Source organism: Papio anubis, chromosome 12 (genome assembly GCF_008728515.1).
Source record: "Papio anubis isolate 15944 chromosome 12, Panubis1.0, whole genome shotgun sequence".
Lineage (NCBI taxonomy): Eukaryota > Metazoa > Chordata > Mammalia > Primates > Cercopithecidae > Papio > Papio anubis.
The window spans coordinates 117,894,293-117,921,352 of NC_044987.1; the positions used below are offsets into that span (position 1 = coordinate 117,894,293).

The following is a 27,060-nucleotide window of genomic DNA, read 5'->3' on the forward strand; positions in this document are numbered from 1 at the left end:
CACGTCCCTCCCAAGGCTTGGGAAAACTCCTAAGCATCCCATGGGATTCCACTCCAGGGTTACCTTGTCCAAAGTGCCCTTCCCGCTCCTCCGCCCCCAGCATGTGCGGTGCCACTCTAATCAGCATGCCTGTCACTCTGTTTGCAGATGTGTCTCTCCTCACTACACCGTGAGAAAGAAGTGCCTGAAGGAATTGAGATTAATGATGCTGTGCTGAGTGCTGGGCTCTCCACACTGCACGTGGCTCACAGGAGCCTTCTGAGAAGTGTTCACAAAGGGCCAAGGAGCCCAGCCTCTGTGCAGGTGTGCAGCCTCCATGCAGGGATGCGGGCCCCAGGGTCGGCAGCACGAAGCTCTTGGACTCTCCCCCTGTGGCATCATCTACCTCCTTCTCTAAACCTTGCCTTCCTTTTAGGTATAAACGGAGCGGCGCAGGTGGCAGCCGGAAGGTGAGGGAAAGGAGGCGAGGGGCCAGGAGTGGCTGTAGTGCCATTTGCTGTGATGGACAAGGCTACAGAAGTGACGTCTTTACTTCCCAGAGAGAACGTGGTTGGAGCTGGCTGCAGCCATCCTGGATCAATCTGTTGCTAACAACAGCAGTCTTTTCAAGGGAAGGTGTTCTCCAGCCACCTTGGGAAGTAAAGAATTTATGGACAGGCCTGAGAAACACCAAGATGCCTAATGGAGAGGTGGAGAGTGTTGAGGTTGTGCACCTTGGAGGAGGTGGCTGTCTCCATCATAATAGCTGATCAACATGAAAGCCTGTCCACCTTCCACTTGCTCTATCTAACCAGGAGCAGAGCAGATGCCAGGGTGATGCTGCCTGAGGACGTCTGGCATGGTGGAGGCAGGTGAGTGGTGGGCCAGTGTGAGGAAGAGGCTTACATTCAGGAGGTCCCTGGAGGAAGGAGGAAAGCGCTGTTTAATGGAGGAAAGAGAGGCGGGGCACGGTGGCTCACGCCTGTAATCCCATCACTTTGGGAGACCAGCCTGGGCAACATGGTGAGACCCTGTCTGTAAAAAAGAAGTAATTAAAAAAATTTTAATTATTAAAAAACAGGAGGGAAGAGAGAGTCTTATGGGGATAAGGAAATCCTAACGCCAAAGAATTTACAGCTGATCATTTTCTAACATATGGCCCAGGAAACTTTTATTTCAATGCAAAAAAAGGGATTCTTGTACAGTTTGGAGTCAGGTTTGTAAGCCTACAATAAAATTCTAAGCTCCCTAACCGACTGAATGGATCCCTCTCTTGGCCAAGGGGACCCCAAAGAAGCCTAAGAAAATTAGGTCATGACGGGAAGGGAGGGGCCAGACATGCTCAATATACCGCTTCCCCATGGAGTTTAGACACAGCTGACCAGGGACCAGCATTCACATTACAACAGAGATCTTGAGACTGACAAATCAGCCTCTTTTCAGCAATAAGATACCAACTTCCAGCCTGATTCTGGTATAGCACCACATGACAGATAACAAGCCCTGAAGGAAATGAAAGTAATTCAGCCCCACATATATTTCTTTGACATATTCCGAAATGGCCCTGCAGAGCTGACTCTTGTGGGGGAAATTTGCATTCTGTAGAGAATCTCCTTCCTAGTCTGACACCTTTCTAAGGTCTGGTAAGAGACATTCACCTGAATGTCTATTCTCTCCGAAGTCTGCTACCTGGAGGTTTCATCTACATAACAAGAACCTTGCCTTCCACAACCACCCGCTCCCACCTCCATCTACCTTCCCTTAATTCAAGTTGACTTCAACTCTTCAGAAGGGCTTAACTCTTTCAACCAATTGCCAATCACGAAACATTTGAATCCACCCATGACCTACAAGCTCCCTACCCTACCCCACTCATTGAGATGCTCCACCTTTCTGGGTCAAACCAATGTATACCTTATATGTATTGATCTGTGTCTTTGCCTGTCACTTCTGTCTCCATAGAACGTATAAAACCAAGCTGTAACTCAGCCACCTTGGGCATATATTCTTAGGACCTCCTGAGGCTGTGTCACGAGCCATGGTCCTTAACTTGGCAAAATAAACCTCTAACTTGATTGAGATCTGTCTTGATACTTTTTAGTTTATAGGATTTTATCCTGTGTTATTGTGATAAAAACTAAGATGGCTTTAGAAACCAGAAAGCTTGACGGTCTCTGATATAACTTTAAAAAAAATGATCAGTGATGTCTGCTTCCAGGAGATGGAGTAGAAGTAGAATTTTCCTTTGTCCTTTTGCTAAGTACAATTAAAAACCCTGAACATCATATATAAAGCAAACATAAGAGGACTCTGAAAGCCCAAGCAAGAGGCAGACCAGCTAGGAACTTCAGCCCGTGGTGAGTTCCTTGGGTTTTCTTTTTGCCTCACATATCCTAGACTTGGGCTGAAGGAGCCAGCATCTTAGAAATGCCAACGGGCACAGACCACAAAAGCCCCAACAAAAGCCGCCCTCTCTAGATAAAGGACCAGGAAAGGGAAGCCTGGTAAGACAGAGAATTGTAGATAACGACCACTCTACTTCAGACAAACACCCCAGCAAACACTGTGGCTTCATCAGGCCAGCCAAGGTTGGGTGGGGAGCCTGGACTTCCTCTTAAGGCTGTGACAAGGTGGCTCAAACTCCAACCAGGGGAAAGTTGTAGGGTGCCAAGTAAAGAACCAGGACTTCATCCCCCTCAACCACCCCATCCCTGGCAGTAATAAGACCCCCCACTACAGTGTCAGCAGAGACCGCCTGGGAGCCTGGATTCCGTGCCCCTCCTCCCCCACAGTAACAGGCATTCTTCTCTCTGTGCATTGGGGTGGTGTCAGAGGAAGGCTAGTGGAGAATCGGCACTTTTGCCACCTCCCAGTGTGACAAGGCCACCCCCTTTTCCTGTGGTGTCAGCAGAGACCATGTGGAGGGGTGCAGTAAGAAGGCGCTCCTACCCCTCCCAGCAAGGGAAGTATTAGTGGGGAGCTGGAACTCCCACTCCTGCCCAGCAATAATGAGGAGCAGCCCACCCATGCCCAGGTGTCAATGGAGACTGAGTGGGAAGCCTGGACTTCTGTCCCCACCAGGCAGGAATGAGGTGGCACCCCCAGCCTTTCCCCTGCCAGGGCGATATCAGAACAAGCCAGTGAAAAGAGAAGGTTCAAATAAGATCCGGAGTTTCATACCGTAGCACCCAAAAAGTCCAGGTTTCAATCGAAGATCACTTATCATACCAAGAATCCAGAAGATCTCAAACTGACTGATAAAAGACCATCAATAGATGTCAATAGTGACATAGTGAGTATTAGAGTTATTGGACAAAGATTTCAAAGCAGACATCATAAAAAAGAAGTGCTTCAACGAACTATTTCAAACATACTTTAAACAAATAAAAATACAAAGTTTCAGCAAAGAAACAAAAACTATAAAGAAGAACCAAATGGAACATTTAGAACTAAAAAATACAATAACCAAAATAGAAATTCCAGTGGACAGACTAAATAGCAGAATGTAGGGGGCAGAGGAAGGAACCTGTGAACTTGGTTTTGTTTGTTTGTTTTTTGTTTTGAGACAGAGTCTCACTCTGCTGCCTAGGCTGGAGTGCACCAGCACGATCTTGGCTCACAGCAGCCTTCACCACCTGGGTTCAAGTGATTCTCCTGCCTCAGCCTACTAAGTAGCTGGGATTACAGATCGCACCATTGTACTCCAGCCTGGGCGACAGAGCAACACTGTTTCAAAAAACAAACAAACAAACAAACAAAACTTATGTGTAAATACGTAAATATAATAAAACATGTTATTATATACTAAAAACTATACAACACTGATGAAAGAAACCAAAGAAGTTTTAAATAAATGTAGAGATATACCATGTTCATGTTCATGTTCATGGATTGAAAGACTCAACACAGTAAAGATGTCAGTTTTCTCCAAGTTCACATACAGATTTAACACAACTCCTACCAAATCCCAGCAAGATTTTCTGAAGAAATAGGTAAGCTTATTCTAAAATTTATATGGAAAGGCAAAGAAACTAGAACAGCTAAAGCAACCTTTTGAAAAAGAAAAATAAAGTAAGAAGAGTCTACTTGAGTTAAAAGCTATAATAATCGAGACTGTGTGGGCCGGGTGCAGTGGCTCACGCCTGTAATCCCAGCACTTTGGGAGGCCGAGGCGGGTGGATCATGAGGTCAGGAGATCCAGACCATCCTGGCTAACACAGTGAAACCCCGTCTCTACTAAAAACACAAAAAATTAGCCGGGCGTGGCGGCGGGTGCCTGTAGTCCCGGCGGGTGCCTGTAGTCCCAGCTACTCGGGAGGCTGAGGCAGGAGAACGGCGTGAACCCGGGAGAGCTTGCAGTGAGCTGAGATTGCACCACTGCACTCCAGCCTGGGTGACAGAGCAAGACTCCGTCTCAAAAAAAAAAAAACAAAAAAACAAAAAAAAACACAAGACTGTGTGTATAGATACATAGATCAACAGAACTGAACAGAGAATCCAGAAATAAACCCACCCAAATCCATTTATCGGTTTTTGACAACGGCACAAGAGAAGTCGATGATGAAAGGAGAGCCTTTTCAACAAACGGTGCTGAAGCAATTGAGTATCCATAGGCACAAAATAAAATCAAAGTTGAAAAAGAATTGTGACCTAAACCTCATGCATTGTTTTTTTAATTTTAGAGATGGGATCTCACTATGTTGCCCAGGCTGGACTCAAACTCCTAGGCTCAAGGAATCCTTCTGCCTCAGCCTCCTGAGTAGCTGGAACTACAGTCATGCAACACTGCACCTGGCTTCACACCTTATTCTTAAAATTAACTCAAAATGGATGATAGATTTAAATGCAAAATGTAAAACTATAAACTTTTAGAAAATCCTTGGATCTATGGCAAGTAAAGAGTTCTCAGACTTGACACCAAAAGCATGATCCATAAAAGTTATAAAGATATATTAGACTTCTCCATTAAAAACACAAAAATTAGCCAGGCGTGGTGTTGGGCACCTGTAATCCCAGCTACTCGAGAGGCTGAGAGAGGAGAATTGCTTGAACCCGGGAGGTGGAGGTTGCAGTGAGCCGAGATCGCATCGCATCACTGCACTCCAGCCTGGGCGACAGAGTGAGACTCTGTCTCAAAAAAAAAAAAAAAACTCTGAAAACTCGACTGTAAAGAAAAAAAAAAAAAAGAAAAGAAAAAAGTCAAATTAAAAATGGGCAAATGCATAAACAGATATTTCACCGAAGAGGAGATATACATGGAAAATAAGCACATGAAATTATGTTAACATCATTGGTCATCAGGGAAATGCACATTAAATCCACATTGAGGTGTTGCTAACCACTTACGGGAATGACTAAAAGAAAAAACAGTGACAGCATTAAATGCTGGCAAAAATGCAGAGAAAATGTGTTGCTCATGTGTTGTTTGTGGAAAAGGAAAATGGTACAGTACGTTTGGAAAACATTTTGTCAGTTTCTTTAAAAACTAAATATGCAACTTGGTTAATGCGTACCAAAACTAGAAAGAATGAATAAGACCTACTATTTGATAGCACAATAAGGTGACTATAGATGATAATAACCTAATTGTACATTTAAAAATGACTTAACAAGTGGTATTGGATTGTTCATAACTCAAAGAATGTTTGCGGGATGGATACCCCATTCCCCAGGACGTGCTGATTTCACACGTCATGCCTGTATCCAAACATCTCATGGACCCCATAAATATATATACCCACTATGTGCCCACACAAATTTCAAGACAATTGAATTTTAAAAATAAAAATAAATATGCAACTACCATACCACCCACCAATTGCACTCCTGGGTATTTATTACAGAAAATGAAGACTTAGCTTTATACCTAAGCCTGTACACAAATGTTCATAGTAACTTTATTCATAAGAGCCTCAAACTGGAAACCACTCATATGTCCTTCAATGGGTAAATGGTTAAACTGTGGTACATCTACACTGTGGACTACTACTCAGCAATAAAAAAAGAATAAATTGTGTGGCTTTTTGTTTTGTTGTTGTTGTTGATTTTTTAGAGAGAGGGTCTCACTCTGTTGCCAGGCTCCTGACTTGGCCCCTGGAAGCCCTGGGATTACAGGCGTGAGCGGTCACACCCAGCCAGAAATGAGTTGTTGATATACATAAGAACTTGGATGAGTCTCCAGAGAATTACGCTGAATGGAAAAAAGGGAAAAGAAAAAAACCAAAAAACAGGTTAGGAGTGGCGGTTCATGCCTGTAATCGCAGCACTTTGAGAAGCTGAGGTGGGAGGATTTCTTGAGTTTAGGAGTTCAAGACCAGCCTGGGCAACATAGCAAGACTTTGTCTCTACAAAAAATAAAACATAAAAATAATTAGCCAGGCATGGTGGTGTGTGCCTGTAGTCTTAGCTACTTGGGAGGCTAAGGCGGGGGAGGATCCCTTCAGCCCAGGAGTTCAAGGTTACAGTGAGCTATGATCACACAACTGTACTTCAGCCTGGGCGAGAGGGCAAGACCCTGTCTTTAAAAAAAAGTTCCCAAAAGTTACATACTATATAATTCCATGTATCCAACATCCTTGAAATGACAATATTATAGAAATGGAGAACAGATTAGTGGTTACCAGGGGGTAGGGAGGGGGTGGGGATGGTGGGCAAATGTGTGTGGGTAACTTGAACTTGAGAGACCCTTGAGGTGACAGAAATGTTCTGTCTCTTGACAGTATCAGTGTCACTATCTTGGTTGTCATATTGTCCTACAGATTTGTAAGATGTTATTATCATTAGGAAAACTGGATAAAGGGTACATTGCATTTCTCTGTATTATTTCTTAAAACTGCATGTGAATCTATAGTTATTGCAAAATGAAAACTTTAATTTTTAAAGAAGCAAGTTAAAATATTTTTGGAAGCCCTGATGGGTTCACTGTTGAATTCTAGCAAACATTTAGGAAAGAAATTATTTTAAATTCTCTATAATCTCTTCCAGAAGATAGAACCGGAGGGAATGTTTCCTAACTCATTCTATGAGGCCAGCATAACTCTAAAACCCAAACCAGACAAAGACATTAAAAGAAAACTATAGACCAATATCTCTCATGAACATACAAGCAAAAATTCTCAACAAAACATTAGCAAATTAAATCCAACAATGTGTAGATAAAATTATACGCCATGACTAAGTGGAATTTATCACAGGTATGCAAAGCTGGTGTAACATTCAAAAATCAATTGATGTAATTCATCAAATCAACAGGCTGAAGAAGAGAGATCCCATAATTATATCAATGCACACAGAAAAAGCATTCTACAAAATCTAACACCCATTCCTAATAAGAACTAGAAATAGAGGCGAACTTTGTCAACATGGTAAAGAACACCTACCAGAAACCTACACTAATATCACAATTAATAGTGAGAAAAAGAAGCCAAAGATGTCCTCTCTCATCACTCTTTTAAACATTGTACTGGAATGCCTAGTTAATGCAATAAGATAAGAAAAGGATATACAAAGTTTACGGATTGGGAAGGAATAAATAAAACTTTGTTTGCAGACATCATGATCATCTATGCAGAACTTCTAAAAGTATCATCAACAACAACAAACCTCCTGGAATTAATAAGCAATTATAGCAAAGTTGCAGGATACAAGGTTAATAAACAAAAGTCAATAGCTTTCCTATATACCAGCAATGAACAAGTAAAATTTGAAATTAAAAATGCAATACCATTTACGTTAGCACTCCCCAAAAACGTAATACTTAGGTATGCATTTACCAAAACATATGAGGAAAACTACGTAACTCTGATGAAAGAAATAAATACAGAGCTAAATAAATGGAGACATATTCCATGCTTGCGGATAAGAAGACTCAATATTGTCAAACATTAGATATTCCCAATCTGATGTATAAATTCAACACAATTCCAATAACAATTGTGGCAAGTTATTTTGTGGATAGCAAGAAACTGATTCCTGGGCCAGGCACAGTGGCTCATGCCTATAATCCCAGCACTTTGTGAGGCCAAGGCAGGAGGATCGCTTGAACCCAGGAGTTTGAGACCAACCTGGACAACATAGTGAGACCTTGTCTCTACAAATAATAAAAAAAAATTAGCCAGGCATGATGATGTACACCTGTGGTACCAGCTGCTCAGGAGGCTGACAGGAGGATCACTTGAGCCTGGGAGGTCAATGCTGCAGTGAGTCATGATCACACACCACTGCACTCCAGCCTGGGCAACATACTGAGATCTTGTCTCAAACAAACAAACAAACAAACAAAAAACCAAAACACAACCCCTGACTCTAAAGTTTATATGGAGAGGCAAAAGACCCAGAATAACCAAAACAATATTGAAAGAAAAGAACAAAGTTGGAAGGCTGCTATAAAGCTACAGTAATCAAGATGGTGTGGTATTAGTAAAAGAATAGAAAAATAGATTAGTGGAACAGAATAGAGGGCCCAGACTCATACAAACAGAGCCAACTGATCTCTGACAAAGGAACAGAAGCAATACCATGGAGAAAAGACAGCCTTTTTGACAGATGGTGCCAGAACAACTGGATACTCACAGGCAAACAAATGACTCTAGATAAAGCCTCTTATCCCTTTCACCAAAATTAACTCAAAATAGATCATAGACCTAAATGTAAACTGTAAACTATAAAATTCCTGAAAGATTGGCCAGGTGCAGTGACTCACACGTGTAATCCTAGCACATTGCGAGGCCAAGGTGGGAGGATTGCTTGAGGTCATGGGTTCGAGACCAGCCTGGCCAACATGGTGAAACCCCATCTCTACTAAAAACACAAAACTTAGCCAGGCGTGGTAGCAGGCGCCTGTAATCCCAGCCACTCAGGAGGCTGAGGTAGGAGGGTCACTCGAACCCGGGAGGCGGAGGTTGCAGTGAGCCAAGATTGCCCCACTGCACTCTATCCTGGGGGACAGAGAGAGACTCCATCTCGAAAATAAAATAAAATAAAATAAAATCCCTAGATGATAACATAGGAGAAAATATGGATGGTCTGCATATGGCAATGATTTTTTTAGACACTATGCCAAAGGCATGATCCACGAAAAAAAAAATTGATGAGCTGGACTTTATTAAAAACTTCCGCTCTGCAAAATACACTGTCAGGAAAGTGAGGAGACACGCCACAGACTGGGAGAAAATATTTGCAAAGGATGTATCTAATAAAGGACTGTTATCGAAAATACACAAAGAATTTGTAAAACCCAACAATAAGAAAGGAAACAACCCAATTAAACAATGAACAAAAGACCTCAACTGACATCTCACCAAAGAAGATGTGCAGATGGAAAGTAGGCATATGGAGATATGCTCAACGTCATATGTCATTGGGGAACTGCAAATTAAAATAGCAGTGAACAAATTAGAATACCAGTACACACCTATTAGAACGGCTAAAATCCCAAACACTGACAACGCTAAGTGCTGGTGAGGAGATGGAGCCACAGGAACTCTCGTTCACTGCTGGTAGGAATACTCAATGATACGGCCACTTTGGAAGACAGCTTGGTGGTTTCATGCAAAACTAAATATATCCTTACTACATGATCCAGAAGTCGTGCGCATTGACGTTGACCCAAAGGGATTAAAAACTTGTGTCCGCACAGAAACCTGCATGCAGATATTTACGGCAGCTTTATTCCGAGTTGCCCAAACTTGGAAGCAACTCAGCTGTTCTTCAGGAGGTGAAGGGATGAACAGTGGTACATCCAGGCAACGGAATATTATTCAGTGCTAAGCTTGATGAGCTATGAAGCCATGAAAAGATACAGAGGACATAAATGCATACTCCCAAGTGCAAGAAGCCAGTCAGAAGAGGCTACCTACTGTATGATCCCACCTAAGTGACATTCTGGGAAAGGTAAAACTGTGGAGAGAGTAAAAATATCAGTGACCGCCAGGAGTTGTGGGGAGGGAAGGATGAACAGGCCGAGCACAGGGGTGACTTAGGGCAGTGAGACTGTTCTGTGGGCTGTAACCCTGGATATGTGCCATTGTACATTTGTCAGAACCCATAGCATGTGGAACACCAAGCGGGAATCCTAACCTCAGCGTGGGCTTTGGGTGTATGGTGTATCACTTTGGATGATGGTGTGTCACTGTGGGTTCATCAGTTGTAACAAAGGCACGGCTCTGGTGAGGAATGTTGGTAGTGGGGAGGCTGCCGTTTTGGGGGGCATGGATTATATGGGAAATCTCTGCACTTTCTGCTCAGTTTTGCTGTGAACCCAAAACTACTCTAAAAAAATACTCTAGTAAAAAAAATAGAGACCCAGCGCGGTGGCTCACATCTGTAATCTCAGTGCTTCAGGAGGTCAGGGAGGGAAGATCATCTGAGGTTAGGAGTTTAAGGCCTGGGCAATATAGCAAGACCCTGTCTCTATAAAAAATAAAAATACAAAAACTTAGCTGAGTATGGTGGTGTGAGCCTGTAGTTCCAGCTACCTGGGAGGATAGCTTGAGGCCAGGAGTTTGAGGCTGCAGTGAGCTATGATGGCACCACAGCATTTTTAATCATTTTTAAATATATGAAGAGAACATCCATGCAATCACAGTCTTCAATTCTAGTTTCATCAGTGGCTGGGGCCGGGCAGTGCTCCCTGCTGCTCTCCAGCCTCTGCTGGGGGCCGGGGTCGGTCGCAGGATGGAGGCAGGGCTGGGGGAAGATGCCGCTCGGGGTTTCCTCCCTGCTCTAAGGCTATCGAAGGACTCCTGGAGAGAGAGCGCACAAAGCTCCGCGCGGCTTCACGGGGCCCCAGCTGTGCCCAGGTGCCTTCCTAAAGAGCGCGCCGCCTGCAGAACGGGAGGCCTCCTCCCTGCTTGTCTTCTGCCCGCTCCTGCTCTCTGGATCCTCTGGCTGCTCTCATCGTCTTATCCCGGATGAGGGTTCAACCTTTGAATTCCCTAAGACAGCGTATTAACTGACTCCGCACGATAACTTCTTATGGTTTTAAGCCGCGCCCCCGCTGAAAAGGGACCCGTACTGGCAGAACTTCAGGTCCTGGTGAGAGGTTTGTAAGGGGATAAGAGCATCCAAGCCGGATGGAACATACACCAAGCCCTCTGCGGACCTTCCGCCGCCAACAGCATCTTCTCTCCTAAGGATGCTCCCCGGGTGCCGACTTTCTGTGCAATGCGCAGCCCGTGTTCACTGAGAGGAAAGAGCAATTTCAGTGCGTGTCATTCCAAACAACGATTGCTTCTCCGTGTCTATGAAAAAACAAGGTTTTTTTTTTTTTTCTTTCGGATAAACAAAACAAAAAACCAAAACCAACAGATAATTTAACCTTAATCACAAAAGTGGTCCGAGTTATTTAATAGGTACGGAGTAGAAAGATACGATTAAGGCTGGGTACGGTGGCTCACGCCTGTAATCCCCACACTTTGGGAGGCCGAGGTGGGCGGATCACCTGAGGTCAGGAGATCCAGACCAGCCTGACCAACATGGTGAAACCCCATCTCTACTAAAAATACAAAATTAGCCGGGCGTGGTGGTGCATGCCTGTAATCCCAGCTACTCAGGAGGCTGAGGCAGGAGAATCACTTGAACCCAGGAGGCGGAGGTTGCAGTGAGCTGAGATTACGCCATCACACTTCAGCCTGGGCAACAGAGTGAGACTCCATCTTAAAAAAAAAAAAAAGATATGGTTAAATTTGCACAGCTACACTCTCAAATAAGAACATGATACGTTAATTTGTATATTGCTTTAAAATAGCACTGGCTCTCCGCCAGACACATAAAAGATGTGATTTTCCAGCTTTATAGTCATTTTCTGTACAGTCTCTGGTCAGCATAGTGGCTTTATTCACGTCTGTATCTCGGCTTTCACTTCTCAGACGGGATCCCCTGCAAGTGGCACCTACTCAGCAAGTTCTTCTGTGCTGGAAGATCCTGCAGGGCTCATGCCTGCTCAGGTTGGCTCTTCCCTCACCTCCAGGCGTTCGCTCAAGTGCACCTGGCCACAGTCAGTGCATCCTTGGCCAGCGCAGGCTCCTTCTCCATAGGAGCCCGGGATTCAGGGTGAGCTCCCGTGTAATGTGGGGGGACTGTATCCCCAGCCCCCCACTGAGTTCCCTGCTCACACTTCCTCCAGGCTCTGCGGGTGGGCCACACCTGGTTCAGGATCTCCCTAGGCAGCCCTTTGCCTCAGGAGAATGCTGGAGGACACTGTTCCCTTTTCCTCTCTCCACTCGGTGCCTCAGGGCTGTGCTGAGGTGCCTGAACCCTTAAGGTGTGGCTGGTGCCAACTGAGACCTGCTGTGAATACAAGACACCCTGCATTTCAAATATTGGGTACACACAAAGGAATGTGAAATCGCAATCATTTTCATTATGATTACACATTGAAACGATGGGATAAATAAAAGATTATTAAAATGAATTTTATCTGTTCCTTTTCAAATTTTAACATGTAGCTACTAGAAACTTTAACATTACTCATGTGGCTGGCAGATCTTGCTGCTGGCTGTGCTGCCGAGAGGGACAGCAGGATGGAGGCAGCCCCCACAGAGGCAGCTCCCAAAGTCCCCATTTCCAGGTCACCTTCCAGCTCCCAGGGGTGAAGGGGGCCAGGTGGCTCCTCCAGCAGGGCGCCTCCCTGCTCGCCACGATGCTGACGGGACCGAAAGCACACACAGCAAGTGGGGAGTATGGCTGGCTGAGGGTTCCCCGTGTCACAATGCATGTCTTTACCTCTGGTTTTCTGCCACAGACTCTGGATCCCAAGGGTCCAAAGGGAATTGCAGAGGGGAAGAATTCAGTCTTCCTTTTCTCCTCTGTGGCTTCCGGTGGCTGCGTTTGCAACTAGACTGTTCCAGACACAGCTCCACAAAAGACCGCTTCCTCCCTGGTTGCTTGCTCACTTATGTGCCCAGTGCCTGGGCCTGGCAGCCACACTTCTGTCTCCACTGCATTTGCACTTGAGTTTCCTAAACACCCTCTAAGTGGCCAACACTATTAATGAATGCACAAACATGAAAGAATATTCTCTCAATACATTTCAGGGTGGGTACTCATCAGATGAACACATTTTCAGTTACTAAGTTAATGACAACAATTGAAGACATTGGAAATTTTTATTCATCTTTGCTTTACAACAGAACCGAAAGCGTCAACTTAAGAATTCATTTTACCTGCTGGTTTCCGCAAGCTAGTTATGTGAACCATATTTTACAAATAATAATATTACAACAATAATTATGGAGAAGTTAATTGGATAATAGAGCTTTTCCACAATTCAAGTAGAAACACAGAAGAAACTAGATAATTTTAAGTCCGCTAACTCAAGACATGCTGGTGCAAGCCCGGCCTGTGAGGCCCCATTGCCTGTGTCTCTTGGGGGCCTTAGGAAAGACTACAGTTTGCGTGCCTCTGGGGAAATGTCTACACTACAGAAAATCTTTGGGTGTTCAGTAGTTCTCCAGAGATTTTAAGTGGTATCATAACAGCCTATCTGGAGAACTTATTTCTAAATAATTTGAAAAACAAACAAGAAACCATTAGGGTTTTTATGCAGAGCAGCCTCCAGAGCAACATTCTCCAAGAGGAAGAGTTGACCGGAGTGAGCTCTCCTCAGGGCCTGCTCTGCCCTCCCCTGCCCTGCTCTGCTCTCCACAGGGCCTGCTCTTCCCTCCCCTACCCTGCTCTGCCCGCCACTGCCCTGCAGACACTCTCCCAGGACTATGGGAACCCAAGCTCTCTCCTCTGGGCCAGACAAACAGTGCGCAGGCCACGCACCTCCTCAGAAAAGGGGGCACAGGTTGGCATGTCTTCAGAGAGCTCTGAGTAAACTCCCCGGGCCCAGGGACGCAGGGAAGCCTGGTGGTTGCTGCAGAGCCGACTTCACGTTCCCCTAAACAACCTTTCTAAACTAGAGATTTCTAGACTAAGACAAAATCAACACGCATTCACACTTTATACTCTACTGTACTCTACTCCATTTTCAACCCCTTGGATTTAAACTCAGTGTGGAGAATCTGTGATAAGCACCTTCCAAATTCCTCCAGGATCATCTGCTCTGCCAGGCACTTGGAGCAGTGTTCCTTCTCGGCCTCTTCTCCCTGAGCCAGCAGGCAGGCGCATGTGGCCTCCACCACCTCCCAGGAGATGCATGAGGAAGGCCGCCTGTCAGAAACAGAGCAGTTAAAGGCCGCTCAACAGCGCATGGTTTCTACCTATAGTACTATATATATTCAACAGAACATTGCTTGTCCACACTATTTTAAAGAACATCATCCACTAAAATCTAATGTTGTCTTCCTCATACTGGAAACTATTAGGCCAGGCGCAGTGGCCTATAATCCTAGCACCTTGGGAGGCCAAGGCAGGAGGATGGTCTGAAGCCAGGAGTTTGAAACCAGCCTGGGCAACAAAGTGAGACACTGTCTCTCTTTTTTGTTTGTTTTTTTTTGTTTTTTTTTTAATACTGAGTCTTGTTCTGTCACCAGGCTAGAGTGCAATGGCACGATCTCAGCTCACCGCAACCTCCGACTCCCTGGTTCAAGTGATTCTCCTGCCTCAATCTCCCAAGTAGCTGGGATTATAGGCATGTGCCATGATGCCTGGCTAATTTTTGTATTTTTAGTAGAGATGGGGTTTTGCCATGTTGGCCAGGATGGTCTCAATCTCCTGACCTCATGATCTGCCCTCCTCAGCCTCCCAAAGTGCTGGGATTATAGGCGTGAGCCACCACGCTCGGCCAACATCCTGTCTCTTAAAAAGAAAAAAAAAAAAGAAAGAAAAGAAAGAAAGGATTAACTGCTTTTAGAATAACAACACAGAGGACAAGTAAATCTGTCAGTTTTTGACATCCCTCTTATGGCGGGTTTGAAATTTCCTCAAAATTAGATCCATCGACAAACCCAGAGGATCCCGGGCTACAGAGTCAAGTACGTGGGCCAGGTGGGAAATTGTGGAAGCAGGACTCTTAGCTGAGGCAGGGCATGGGGACAAGCCAGGCAGCTTTGCTCTGAGTCCTGTCCATGCTGGGTGTCCGCCTTTCCTCCCCACAGGACCATGTGCAGCCAGAGAAGGCCAACTGTTCTGAGGACTCGCCTGTCAAGCCTTGGGGTCCTGCTGTCAGGATGGCCTTCTCCCTCAATGCCGCTTGGAGCTGTGAAAGAGGTTCTGAAGGATAAGTTGCACCGTATCACACAGGACCAGCTATTCTCCTGGCTGAGCTCAGCGGGCAACTGTGGCTCAGCTAGACAGCGACCCAGGTGGTGCTAAGTTGACAAATTTTCAGGAAAACTTTATAAAAGATTAAAAAGTTTGGATTATAAAAATAGAGCAAAATTTTGGATTAAAGTCTGTCTATAAAGACAATACACAATGACTTTGGTTGAAGAAGAAGACAGGGTTGCCCTTGGGAAAAGAAGGGCTGTTAACACTGCAAGACCAGGCTCTAGTGCACAGGCCCCTGCCGGACTCCACGGAGCACACATCCTGCTACAGGCGATGACATTTGCACACATCACTTCAGACAATGCAGCCAACTTTTGGTCAATTTTTACTGATAAAGACCTCTGCAGGTCGGCTGGGTGCGGTGGCTTACGCCTGTAATCTCAGCACTTTGGGAGGCAGAGGTGGGTGAATCACCATTCAGGAGTTCGAGACCAATATGGTGAGCTCCCATCTCTATAAAAAATAGAAAAATCAGCCAGATGTGGTGGCTTGTGCCTGTAGTCCCAGCTACTCAGGAGGCTGAGATGGGAGGATCACCTGAACCTGGGGAGGCTGAGGCTGTATGAGCTGTGATCGCACCACTGCACTCCAGCCTGGCAACTGAGTGAAAACGCTGGTCTCAAAAAAAAAAAAAAACAAAAAGCAAACAAACAAACAAAAAACACACCCCTGCAGGTCACAGTCATGAGTATTTCTGATACTCTCTAACCAAATAAGCATGAATTTGGCTTTGCAAAATATTAATTAATGACATCTGGTACTTTATCTTGATTGACCATTACACTGAACTCAAAGAAGTTTTTTTTAAACAAATGAATGGAATCTAATAGATAGTAAAATTATGACTCAACCTTTGAGAACTACTAGGATTACAATGCGGCTTTAAAACTGATAAATGCAAAATTATCCAACTAATCCAGATCCACAGTCACTTAGTAAGGAAAACAACTTGGACCAAGCACAGCTCTTTGCTGCCACTTCCCACAATAAAGGACAGGGAGGTACGCGCTGTCTTTGCTGCCCCGGGTCGGTGTGGCTCTGTATTAACGCAAAGGCAGTGTCAGAACTCTGCTGGCCCTGCTGGTGATCCTGGCAGCAGGGCTCTTTCATCCGGTACAAAACAGGAGTAACTCACAGAGTGAGGATGAAAAGGCCCAGCCGAGAAGACAAAGAGGACAAAACAGGTTTCCGCAGCAGGGCCTCTAAGGAAACACAGTCGCCACCCAGGATTAGCCCATGGAGGGAGGAAAGGCTTCCCTCTGCCCCCTGAACACACACCCGCCCCTGCAGGCTCACACATTCTTTCCAGTGTATAAATTGTCCTTAATTCTCCTCTTAAATTAACCTCTGTTCCCTCTATTAGCAGAGGTTAGTTCAAAGTACCTACCTATCCTGACTGAATTTTGGAAGTCCTGAAAATTTCGTTGGTGGCAGATGGCGACTGCCTTCCAAACCTCCAGCCTGCACATAGTTTGGCATGCTCATTAGTGTCTTTCGTTCTGGGCTTTCTTCATAATTTTTGCAACCAATGCATTTGCAAATAGAAGAACACATAATTTTGGCCTGGTAATACAAAATGCTTCAATAAAATTAGGTTGTCCCACAAGTCATCAAAAACTGACAAATTCTATTTGGACCTTAAATAATTCTTTGCATATATTTGCCCACGAGAGAGAGAGAGAGAGTGAGTGTGAATGTGTGGGTGAGAGCGTGTTGAACGTGTATGAGTGTGTGGAGTGTGTGTGTGGAGTGTGAATGTGTGGGTGAGAGTGTGTGTTGAGTGTGTGTATGAGTGTGTGAGGTATGTGTCGAGTATGCGTGTGTGTGCATATGAGTGTATGTGGGGTTTGGGTATGTATGTGTATATGTGTGAGTGAATATGAATGTGTGTGACTGAATGTGTGCGTTTGAGAATGTGTGTGTGTGTGTGTGTGATCTGCAGTTTTCATCACACGCTGCTGTTGAGGAGATGCAGTAGTCTTGCTGCTGACGGAGCGGAGGCCTAGTGTGTGGGTTTGAGTCCCAAGCACAGAGAGGGCATTGCTCTCCCTTCTCCACCAGGGAGCCAATAGGCTGCTTCGTTTGACTTGTTTTGAAGAAAGCCTGCCTTAGCTGACTATAAAACTCTAGCTTATGGTTCTCTTTCAGCATGGGAGGCTATTATGCTGTTTCTATGGGTGCAGAGAATGTACAAGAGAGTAGAATTTGAAACCTGCCCAAGAGCAGGTCTGTGGCTGGGAGGTCTCAGGGGAGACCTCTCCTGCTGCCTTGCGGTTGGATTTTGTTTCAAGCTTTTCCTGGCAATGTGATGCTCAGGGGACCGGCGTGTCCTATCTGTACCCAGCAAGCCCCTTCTTGCCCCCTCATGCCAAATCCTTGTTCATGTGGGCCCCAGGGGCTGACCAAGAGCTGGCACTGCCAATCACTATGGTTTTTGGCTTTCTCTTTCCTTCAGGCCCCTGGGGAATTCCCTTTGTTCTTTCCAGCTGAGAGATGCATCTTCAGGGGGATGTGTTCTGTTTCATCTGCACCTCTGGGTGTTTTGAAGCAGGAGGCTTTTCAGAGTTTCTAGTCTACACGAATGCCAGAGACTAAAGGACAGTGCTATTTTCCTGTGAGGCTGCACATTCTGTGGGCAGTGCCCAGCATAGGCTTGGCCTTGGGGAAATGGGCTGAGCCGTAGTATCGTGGCAGCCAGTGAGGGCATTTTGCAGGACACAGGAGCTACTGTGAGTGCGGTTGGAATTGGTTCCTCGGGGGTGATGTCACTCCGTTTCAACTGTGCATCTCTGTCATGTTTTGACTGTGTTTTCCACCTCTTTGCTGGGGACTGTGGGGTCCACCTTTCCAGGTCTTTCAGTGCATGTCTCCAGAATCAGGAGGACTATTCTCGAGCCTGACCCTCTGTGACAGACAGCCTTTGAAAAGTATAATTCACAGGAACCCCCAAAAGACCTCAAGCAAACCAAAACAGAGGTTTGTAAGGAAGGTTTGCTCAGCTGCTCCCCTGATAGGGCCTAAGGGTTCCCTCACTTTCTCTTTCTTCCTTTCCCTCAACACAAAGGAAAAGGAAAAGAGAAAGAGCAAAGAGAGGTGAAACAGCGACAGCACTGAAGGGGAAAGTGGGTCCCTCTGCTGTCATTATATCTTTGGGAAAAGAAAAAGCTTCCATCCAGGCTGTGATCTGCAGCTTGCTTTGTTAGCCTCCCTCCATTGGCTTCGGCTGACTGTCCATTCTGGTCTCTGATGGGCCTGTGAGCCAGGGAGGAGCTACCCTTGGTCAAAGCACCAGGTGAATGGATGTCTGGGGACAAGTGCCACAGGGACCAGGAACAGACTGAGTCTTTGAGACCAAACTGTCCCCCACGGCCCCACCTAGAGCACTTGGGCTTTGTTCAGGGAAGAAGAGGCACGGCTGCCCTCTGGGAGCCTCCACCCTGCTGGAGGACCAGCGTGGATCAGTGGCCGCAGAAGGACAAAGCCACGCAGAGGGCACCCTCATTGGGTACTCAGGGCTGGGCTCAGGGGAAGCAACATGCTCCAAAACAGCCCTTGGTGAATTGGCCTGGTTCACAAAGCTCAGCTGGTATTTGGGAAATTAATTCAGATTAATGTAAGTGCCCTTCTAGAAACCCTGGAAGAAAAAAATAATTATATTTATCTTTTTAAATTACAGCGAAGTTTTTTAACCACAAAAGTTACTCAAAATATTTACCTGTGTTTTTTGTTAGTGAGTTAGGGAGCTGGGCACTAACCTCATAGCACTCGCAGTAATTCTTCAGGCAGCCCGACCTCCTGCAGTTGCACCCTTTGTTGTGCCGGGGCTTGACATCGCCTAATTGGCCTTTCCCAATTTTTGGCTGGAAAGCTTCTGGATTTCTACCAAGACATGCCTAGGGTAGAATGGGAAGCTCCATCAGGATGGATATTATCATTCAAAACTCAGCTCAATGAAGGGCATCTCATTTGAATCTGGTTGTTGTAAAAGCTGCCACAGTAAGCAGTGACTCTCTTTACATGGTTCAGAAGGTGCAGCCCCTTCTTGTTTGATTTCAATTTGTTTCCATACACAAAAAGGTATGTTGTAGCTAAGGTTTCTTCATGTTTTGTTTCCTGAGTTTCCAAGTCTTACATATTTACTGTAAAAAAAAATAATAGATGGTAAAGATGCAAAGAAAATAATTATTTCCGTGTGGACACGTTTCCATCCAGCATTTCTGGGGCCCTCTTTCCTAAAATGGTTGAGACCGTGGACCATACTAGCAGCTCACACTGCCTGAACACACCGTGTGCCGGGCGTCTTTCCATGGGATTTACATATACATGCCCTCTCATGTAATCCTCAGCAACCTCGGGAAGTAAAATCATCTACTGTATGATTGTTCTATACATGGAGAAACCCAGGCACCGAGAGGTAAAAAACTGCAGGTAAGTGGCAAGATCTCGATTCAAAGTCCCCGTGCTGACTTCAGAGCAGGTCTCAACCGTTGGGCCATGCCTTTCTCAAGCAATACACACAAGTTGTTATCCAGGTCTATTTGTTGTCCCTTTTTAATCTATCTATACACACAGACACATACATATCTTTACATACAAAACGATTCAATGCTCTTTGTAAAAATTCAAACAATAGAGAGGTCACAGTGGAAGTCCGTGGCCTCCCTTCCCCCTCCTGGGGCTGGCATTTGGAATCGGTGCTATCCAGTAGCACAGCCCCCAGCACAAGGCCATCGCTGCACAATGTGCTGCTAGACAGCCCCAGCCTGCGGCGCGTGGCTTTAGGCATTTTCACGGATCACTGAAGTGTGACAGGCAGTGGAGGCACATATCTGCAGCTGTGGCATGATGATCTTGTGCACGTGCGCATACCTGTGTACCTGCGCACACCTGTGTACCTGCCACCAAGGTCAAGTTAGAGGACAGGCGGCCCCACAGGCTGCCTTGTGACTCCTCCCCAGTGGTGCACCCCCGCGGGGAACGCTATTCAGACGTAGAGGGCTTTAGGTTTGCCTATGCTGGTGCCGCAGGAATCCCACAGCTTGTACTCCTGCGTTGGCTGCCTCCCTCAGATAACAACTGGGAGGTCTGTCCGCACTGCTGCGCTTAGCTGTAGCTCCTGCTTTCCATCAATGTGTGGATTCATCCATTCTACCACGGATGGATGTTTGGGCTGTTTCCAGTGTCTGATTACTCTGAATGAAGCTGCATGAACATTCCTGTATAAGTCTCCTGGTGGACACTGGTGCTCGTTTCTATTGGCTATATTTTTAGGAAGGAAATGGCTGGATCATAGCATACACACAGGTTTAGTTTTTGTAGCTATTGTCAAACAATTTCCCGAAGTGGTTGTGCCCCTTTATATTCCTATCAGCAATGTATGAGAATTCCAACCCTTTTTGGTTTTATAGTTTTAATTGTAGATAGTACTCTTTATCCCTAAACAAAATGTACTCAAGTTTACATGCATGACAATTTTCTTCTGTCCTATGGATCTGGCTATATCAAAATTGGTAAGATATTTCAAGTCCTTTATCCATAATTCAAGAGGAGAATTAAATTATTTTAGAAAACAATGCAGAGAGCAGCCACACCCTTATAATTGTGTCCTATTTGCACAGGACAGTCTCAGGTCTACAGTCGATGGCTCTCAATTTCCCTTCGTGAATGAGTGGGCACTGGAAGTGTCTCCCTGAGCCTAACTGTCCCTCCCTTCTCCCTGATTATCTTTTGTGCCTACAGAGAGGGATAAAAGCTGCAAGCTCCTGTGTTTAGCCTTCAGCAGAGTGGTCATCAGGGCCATCGAAGTAACCTTTTGCATCCCTGGGAAAACCTAGATTCTTTTCTTCTGGAAGCTGAGGGGTGAAATTTAAATTGTTAAATTTTACAATTGAAAATGTAGGCTGCCTGAGCACTTTCACCCAGCCTTCTCACGCAGTGGACTGTCTACACGTTTGCAACTACACTGCTCCAGCTCATGCTTATCTGCTATGTGAAATGACCCCAAATGTCTAAACTCCAAGACAAAGTGGACATTCGCATGTTCTTGAATCAGAGCCTTCCTAGGCTGCTGCATCTCTGAAGACTTCCCACATAATAAAGGGCAAAAGGCCTTTCTCTGCCTACCACTTTCATAACAGCCGCTTGTCATGGTTCAATACTCCCACCAGCAGGAATCAAGTCGTGTTCAATGTAAATTCTTCAAAACTGTGGATTTTTTCCAATGAGGAATCTCTGGAGATCATTTTATGAACATCTCAAACAGTTTGAAATGCTTTTAAAATGCATGCATTTAATGGACATTTATTACCTTAATGGCTTTAAACCGTTCAATTTCATGATGCAAGTTATTGCAACAATTATTACAATTGCAGTTGTTGCAAAAGTCTCCACTGGCGAAGCAGTCGCAGTACCTGTGAAGGAAAGGACAGAGTGAGTGGCAGGCACAGACAGCACAGTCAGTAGTGAAAAGAAGAGCACACACGTATAAGGAAAGAGCAGGCAATGTGCTGCAGTCAGAACACTGAATGCTTTTACAGATGGCTCAGACTCCTTTTTATATGAGAACTAGATCAACTAGGATGATGCTCACCAGTGACTAACACAGAAGGGTGTAAAACTAGTTAAAACCATTCGTTTCATAATACAGGATTTTGCAAAGCAAAACAATTTCCTGGCAAATCCATTGCCATCCATCAATCCTCCCTGGCCCCTAATTGTCCTCTGCCATTTTCCCAGGAGCACGGTAAGTTTGGTGGGCAGAAACATCAAGTAACAAAGAACTGTCTTCCCACCAACCACCCCAATCCATCCAACATGACTGAAGGTGTGTTCACTTCTTCACGAGACCTTGACTTTGAGTGAAAACTAATGGGACCCAGAGGTGGAACCTGGCCTAGGCCTTATCTCACTTTCATTCTGTGAGGGGGAAGTGAATGGCAGAGGAAATGAATGGATGAGGCGGCTGCAGTCACACCTCTTGGTTGTAATGCAAGGGTTGTTCGGGAATCCTGAGTCTAGTGAAGCCCTTGGAGCGCACACCACCGTGCCCTGTGACTCCTGGGGCCACCCAGGTGGGTGGCAGTGCTGTGGACTGGCTCTGAGGGCTTCCTGGGAGAGCCGGCAGTGCTGGCAGCCGGTCCCCCTCCCACAGTCTTCTAAGACGCCTGCTCCTGCGCTGTAAGGCAGAGGTGGTCACAGGCATGCGCTTTACCCTTCCTGGGTTGGGCAGGGACGACGCTTTCCTTAATTCATGTGAAAATGTAGCATCAAGGCAAGGACTCCTACTGTGCTGCCTATGACCCGTGCCCCAGAGAGCCTGTGGGGCGTTTGTCAGCCACCCCATGGCTTCCCCCTCTGACCAGAGAAGACCCCTGTCGCTGTCTTCTGTGAGCATGGTTCATCGAAAAGAGCTTCCAACTCGTTTTCCACACAGGCTCTGCCTCCCTCTCCCCATGCGCCAGTCAGCTTTGCAAGCTGTAGAGTGGGAATCGTGGTGCTCAGCCTCCCAGTCCCAAAGCGCGGCTGAGGGAAACCCTGGGCGTGTCAAGCTTCCCACAGTGCTGCAGGAACACGGTGAGGGCTGTGCGGGGGACCAGAGGTCTGCAGAAACCTCTCTGGGGCAGAATTCCCAAACACAATTCTTTTCATAATTATTATTTTCATATTTTAAAATAATATTTTAATGTCAAGTCAACAGGAGAGTAAAGACGATCATCAGAGGCCAAAAAGACAAGAAATTGTGAACCCAGAGAGGGAGTTCTGCAGCAGCTGAGTGCTGCCCTGCGGCATCTGCCAGTCAGTCCCGAAGGACCCGGAGCTTGGGTTCCAATGTGCTGCTCGTGCAGGAGACAGGAGACAAAGTCTGGGCTGTCAAAGGTGAGCATGAGACCAGAGACCCCTCATCAAGTGTGGATCCCTGAAAGGCGAGCTCCCCAAGGAGTGAATTATTAGACACAACTCCACTCCACATCAGGGGAGAGGAGAGACACATCTCCTGCGGGGGGAAAGGGGAACTATAAAGGTCTCTCCCGAGCCTGCAAGCCATGCAGATGGAGAGAAGGGAAAGGGGACAGTGACAGAAGGTTTGGACACCAGACAGCAGAGGGGTAAGAGAACTGGTGTGGCGGACTCAAGAATGCTGAACCCGAAGTCAGCAGGAAAGAGCTGGGAAGGAGCTGTGGAAGGCTCTGGAATGGGCAGCACCAGGTTCTTCCATGGGAGAGAAAAGCCAGGTGAGATAAGTAGAGAACCAGGGGGATTCTCTGCAGGAAGGCACGAGTCCCCAGACTCCTCCTCCTTCCTAAGCAGCTGGGACCCCCTGCCACAGTGGCAGAGACTACAAGTGACTCTCTTGGAGCAAAACCATTGGGTGTGGGATATGATAATGAACAAATCCAAGAAAAGTGAATGTTGAGACCCCTAGGTTTCTTCTACTCAGCTTCTAGCATTCTAGCAGGAGACTAGAAAAGCCTCTTCTGAGGACCCTGACCAACCCAGGAGAAAATATCTGGAATCTGACACTGAGTTTTCCCAATAAAATAGCTGAGTGACCACCCTGTGGTGGAGCTACAGTGAGCAAGCCCTCAGCAGTGCACCTGCAGCCCCAGTCAGCCCACCCCTCACCTACAGCCCCCAGGGAACCCAGGCACCCCTCACCTTACAGCCTCCCCCAGGAGGCTGCCACCCTCACCTACAGCCCCCAGGGAGGCCACCCCTCACCTACAGCCCCCAGGCAGCCCACCCCTCAGCTACAGCCCCCAGGCAGCCCACCCCTCAGCTACAGCCCCCAGGCAGCCCACACCTCATTCTTTTTTTTTTTTTTTGAGACAGAGTTTCACTCTTGTTGCCTAGGCTGGAGTGCAATGGTACGATCTCGGCTCACTGCAAACTCCACCTCCCAGATTCAAGCGATTCTCCTGCCTCAGCCTCCCGAGTAGCTGGGATTACAGGCATGCACCACCACACGCAGCTAAATTTTTGTATCTGTTTAGTAGAGATGGGGTTTCACCATGTTGGCCAGGCAGGTCTTGAACTCCTGACCTCGTGATCCACCCACCTCAGCCTCCCAAAGTGCTGGGATTACAGGCATGAGCCACCACGCCCGGCCCACGGCCCACACCTCATTCTTAAGTGTGAACCAAGTGATGCCCAGGGATCCGCAGACACATTAGGAAATCTTCCAGGGTATGAAAGACAGAGGCCCAGAGAAACGGACCATGCATGGAAAAGAAAACTAGGAGAAAGGTGGTATCAACGGCCTTAGAGAGACTAAGAAAAATTATTGATCTATGAAACAGGAAAACGATTCTTATAAAAAATCTCAGGATACGAAAAAAGATGTTTTAGGAAGCAAAAAAGTAATCACAGTGATGAAAGACCTAGAAAGTATGAAAACTAGAACTAATCAGAGGAGAAAGCAACAGTGGGCCAGACTAGAAAATCCAACATTTATGCAGTAAGAGTTCCAGAAATACTGAATATTAAGAATGAAGGGGATACAATAATTCCAGAACATTTCCCAGAACTCAAGGCCATGAGTTTCTGAAGGGAAAGGACCCACCTTGGGCTCTGCACAGTAGCTAGAAAAGAGACTGGAACCAAGACAGCATGAGCACATTCTGCAGCACTGGGAATAAGAGATGATCCTCTATGTTTCTAGAAAGAATAAAACAGTTTTCATACAGAGGATCAAGAAAAACATGATGTCAAAATTCCACCAGCAACATTGGAAGCTAGAAGAAATGCAGCAAGGCCTTCAAACGTCCAAAGAAAAACTATTTCCAACCTCAAGTTCTACTCCCAATCTGAATTATCATCTAACCATGAGGATAGACTAAGATATTTTTCAACACATAAGGTCTGAAAAAATTACATCCCATATACTCTTCCTCATGGAAGCTACTAGAGAAGGCACTGTGCCAAAATAAGGCTGTGAATCCCACAAGGAAGATGTGGGCTCCAGGAGTCAGGAGCCCAAACATGAGAAAGAAGCTGGTGAACCCCTCAGCATGATGGCAGAGTGGAGTCCAAGACAGGAGCTGCACGCCGGCCTGGAAACGAGCCCCAGCCAGGCAGCTCAGGAAAAGCCTTCACGACAGGACAGACAGTGCCCCCACAACCAGAGGAGAGGTGAGGGTTACGTTAGTGTTGTGTGCATAGAAGACTAAGTACTGGGTATGAACAGGAAGGGAAAGGTAAAGAAGTTCAGGAAATGATAATTCATACAGGCTCAGCAGGGACCAGAGTTTTCATCGTCATAAAATGTAAAGACTCAATGCTAATCTAACCAAGTCTATCTCACGTCTGGGTGTGGGAAATGTGTGTGTTGGGAGGGGTTGGTATGTGAGTGGGAGAGGAAATAAAGCTAAATCCACATTTCCCATGGTACAAAAACAATAGATCACACCAAACTGAAAAGCCGAGGAGTAATTCAGACCTGTTATTTATACCTATGGAAGCAAATATTAAAAGATTCAGTTAAAAGAGTTGAAAGTTCCTGGAGGGCAGAAGATAAGGAACAATAGTCAGGGTACTACTATTTTTTTGTCACAAGCCTGGTACAATTATCTGGCTCTCTAAACTATATGTGTGTGTGTGTGATTTGGATAAAAATAATAAACTGAGATTAAGAAAGAATAAAAGATAAAGAGATTAGTCTAGATGCAGCACAGAAAGACAGACCGCAAATATACAAGAGAAGTTAAGAGAAACCGTCAAGAGTTAGAGGGGCTAATGTGTCTGTCTGATGAGCATTACGGAAGGAGAGAGGAGAGAAAATGGGGGAGAGGCATCTTTGGAGTGAGGATATCCATGAGTTTTCCAGAACTGACGATAGCTGTGGGTGCTTAGATTTAGGAAACCTAATGAACTCTAAGAAAGACAAACAAAAAGAAAAACCAAAGGCAAAAAGAAAATCTCAAATGCACCAGAGAACAAAGATACGTTACCTAGACTCACAGTTGACTTCTTGTTAGATATAATGGGAAACCGCAGACTATTTTCAAAGCATTGGCAGAAAAAAACCTGACAACCTAGAATTGTATACCCAGTAAAAGTGTGTTTACTCACCAAGGTCCAGGCTAGGCACACTTCTTTTTTTCACTGTATACTCTTTTGCTGAGTGATTTTATCAACTCTTGCTTTTGAAGATTTTAATCTTTTGAAGATTTTAAAATCTGTTTTCACCAAACCTGTTCTCTGTCTCACACTCCAGACCCTAAAATCCTTATTGTCTCCTTTCCCAAATGAAAGGGTGGGCTGTCCACATGTGCTCTTATCATTCCTCATCTCCCATTCATCCTTTAACCTATTGCATTCAGATTTCTTCCTCCTGCCCACAGACTCTCAAAGGCAATCAACCAGCTCCTTATTGGAAAACCCAGGGCTCTCTTCACCCTTCTTGAGAGCTTTGGACCCTACTGTGTTCCAGAACCACATCCCAGCTTCCAGTCAGAAATCTCTACCTTTGATTCAGCATGTCCAGCCCTCCACCCACGGTCTTCACCTGCACCCCTTGCACTGTTCCAGCTGCTCTCTCCTCCTGTGCCTGCTCTCCATCCATGGTGTTACCATGTGCCCAGTAACACAGCACCTGTGTCAGTTCTGACAATTACCTTGCTCTCTTTCCCCATATCCAAGGGTTGCCAAATCTACTGATTCTGGCTCAGAAATATCTTTTATTAATTTTATTTTTGATAAATATAAATCATATTTATTGTGGAATTTTTAAAAATACAAATAAGTAAAAAGAAACAAATTACATCCAATCTGAATCTCATTCCCTAGAGATGATCATTTGGTGAATATATTTCAGACTTTTTCTGTAAAACTATACATACTGAAATAAGTATATGTTGTTTGGTTACAAAT

The 27,060-nt window shown here is 45.6% G+C and overlaps 1 protein-coding gene across 2 annotated transcripts in view; it reads right to left on the reverse strand.

Annotated features, from left to right (window-relative positions):
* Nucleotides 1–13,066: 13,066 nt before the first annotated feature.
* TESMIN (testis expressed metallothionein like protein) overlaps nt 13,067–27,060 on the reverse strand; it is a 48,080-nt gene continuing 34,086 nt past the window's right edge. For both annotated transcript variants that reach the window (XM_021925454.2, XM_021925453.2), the window contains 4 exons: nt 21,500–21,602; nt 18,948–19,085; nt 16,580–16,755; nt 13,067–14,133 (listed from right to left, as the gene is read on the reverse strand). In XM_021925454.2, coding sequence (XP_021781146.2) covers nt 13,941–14,133; nt 16,580–16,755; nt 18,948–19,085; nt 21,500–21,602 — 610 coding nt within the window. In that variant the 3' untranslated portion in view covers nt 13,067–13,940. The remainder of the gene's footprint in view (nt 14,134–16,579; nt 16,756–18,947; nt 19,086–21,499; nt 21,603–27,060) is intronic.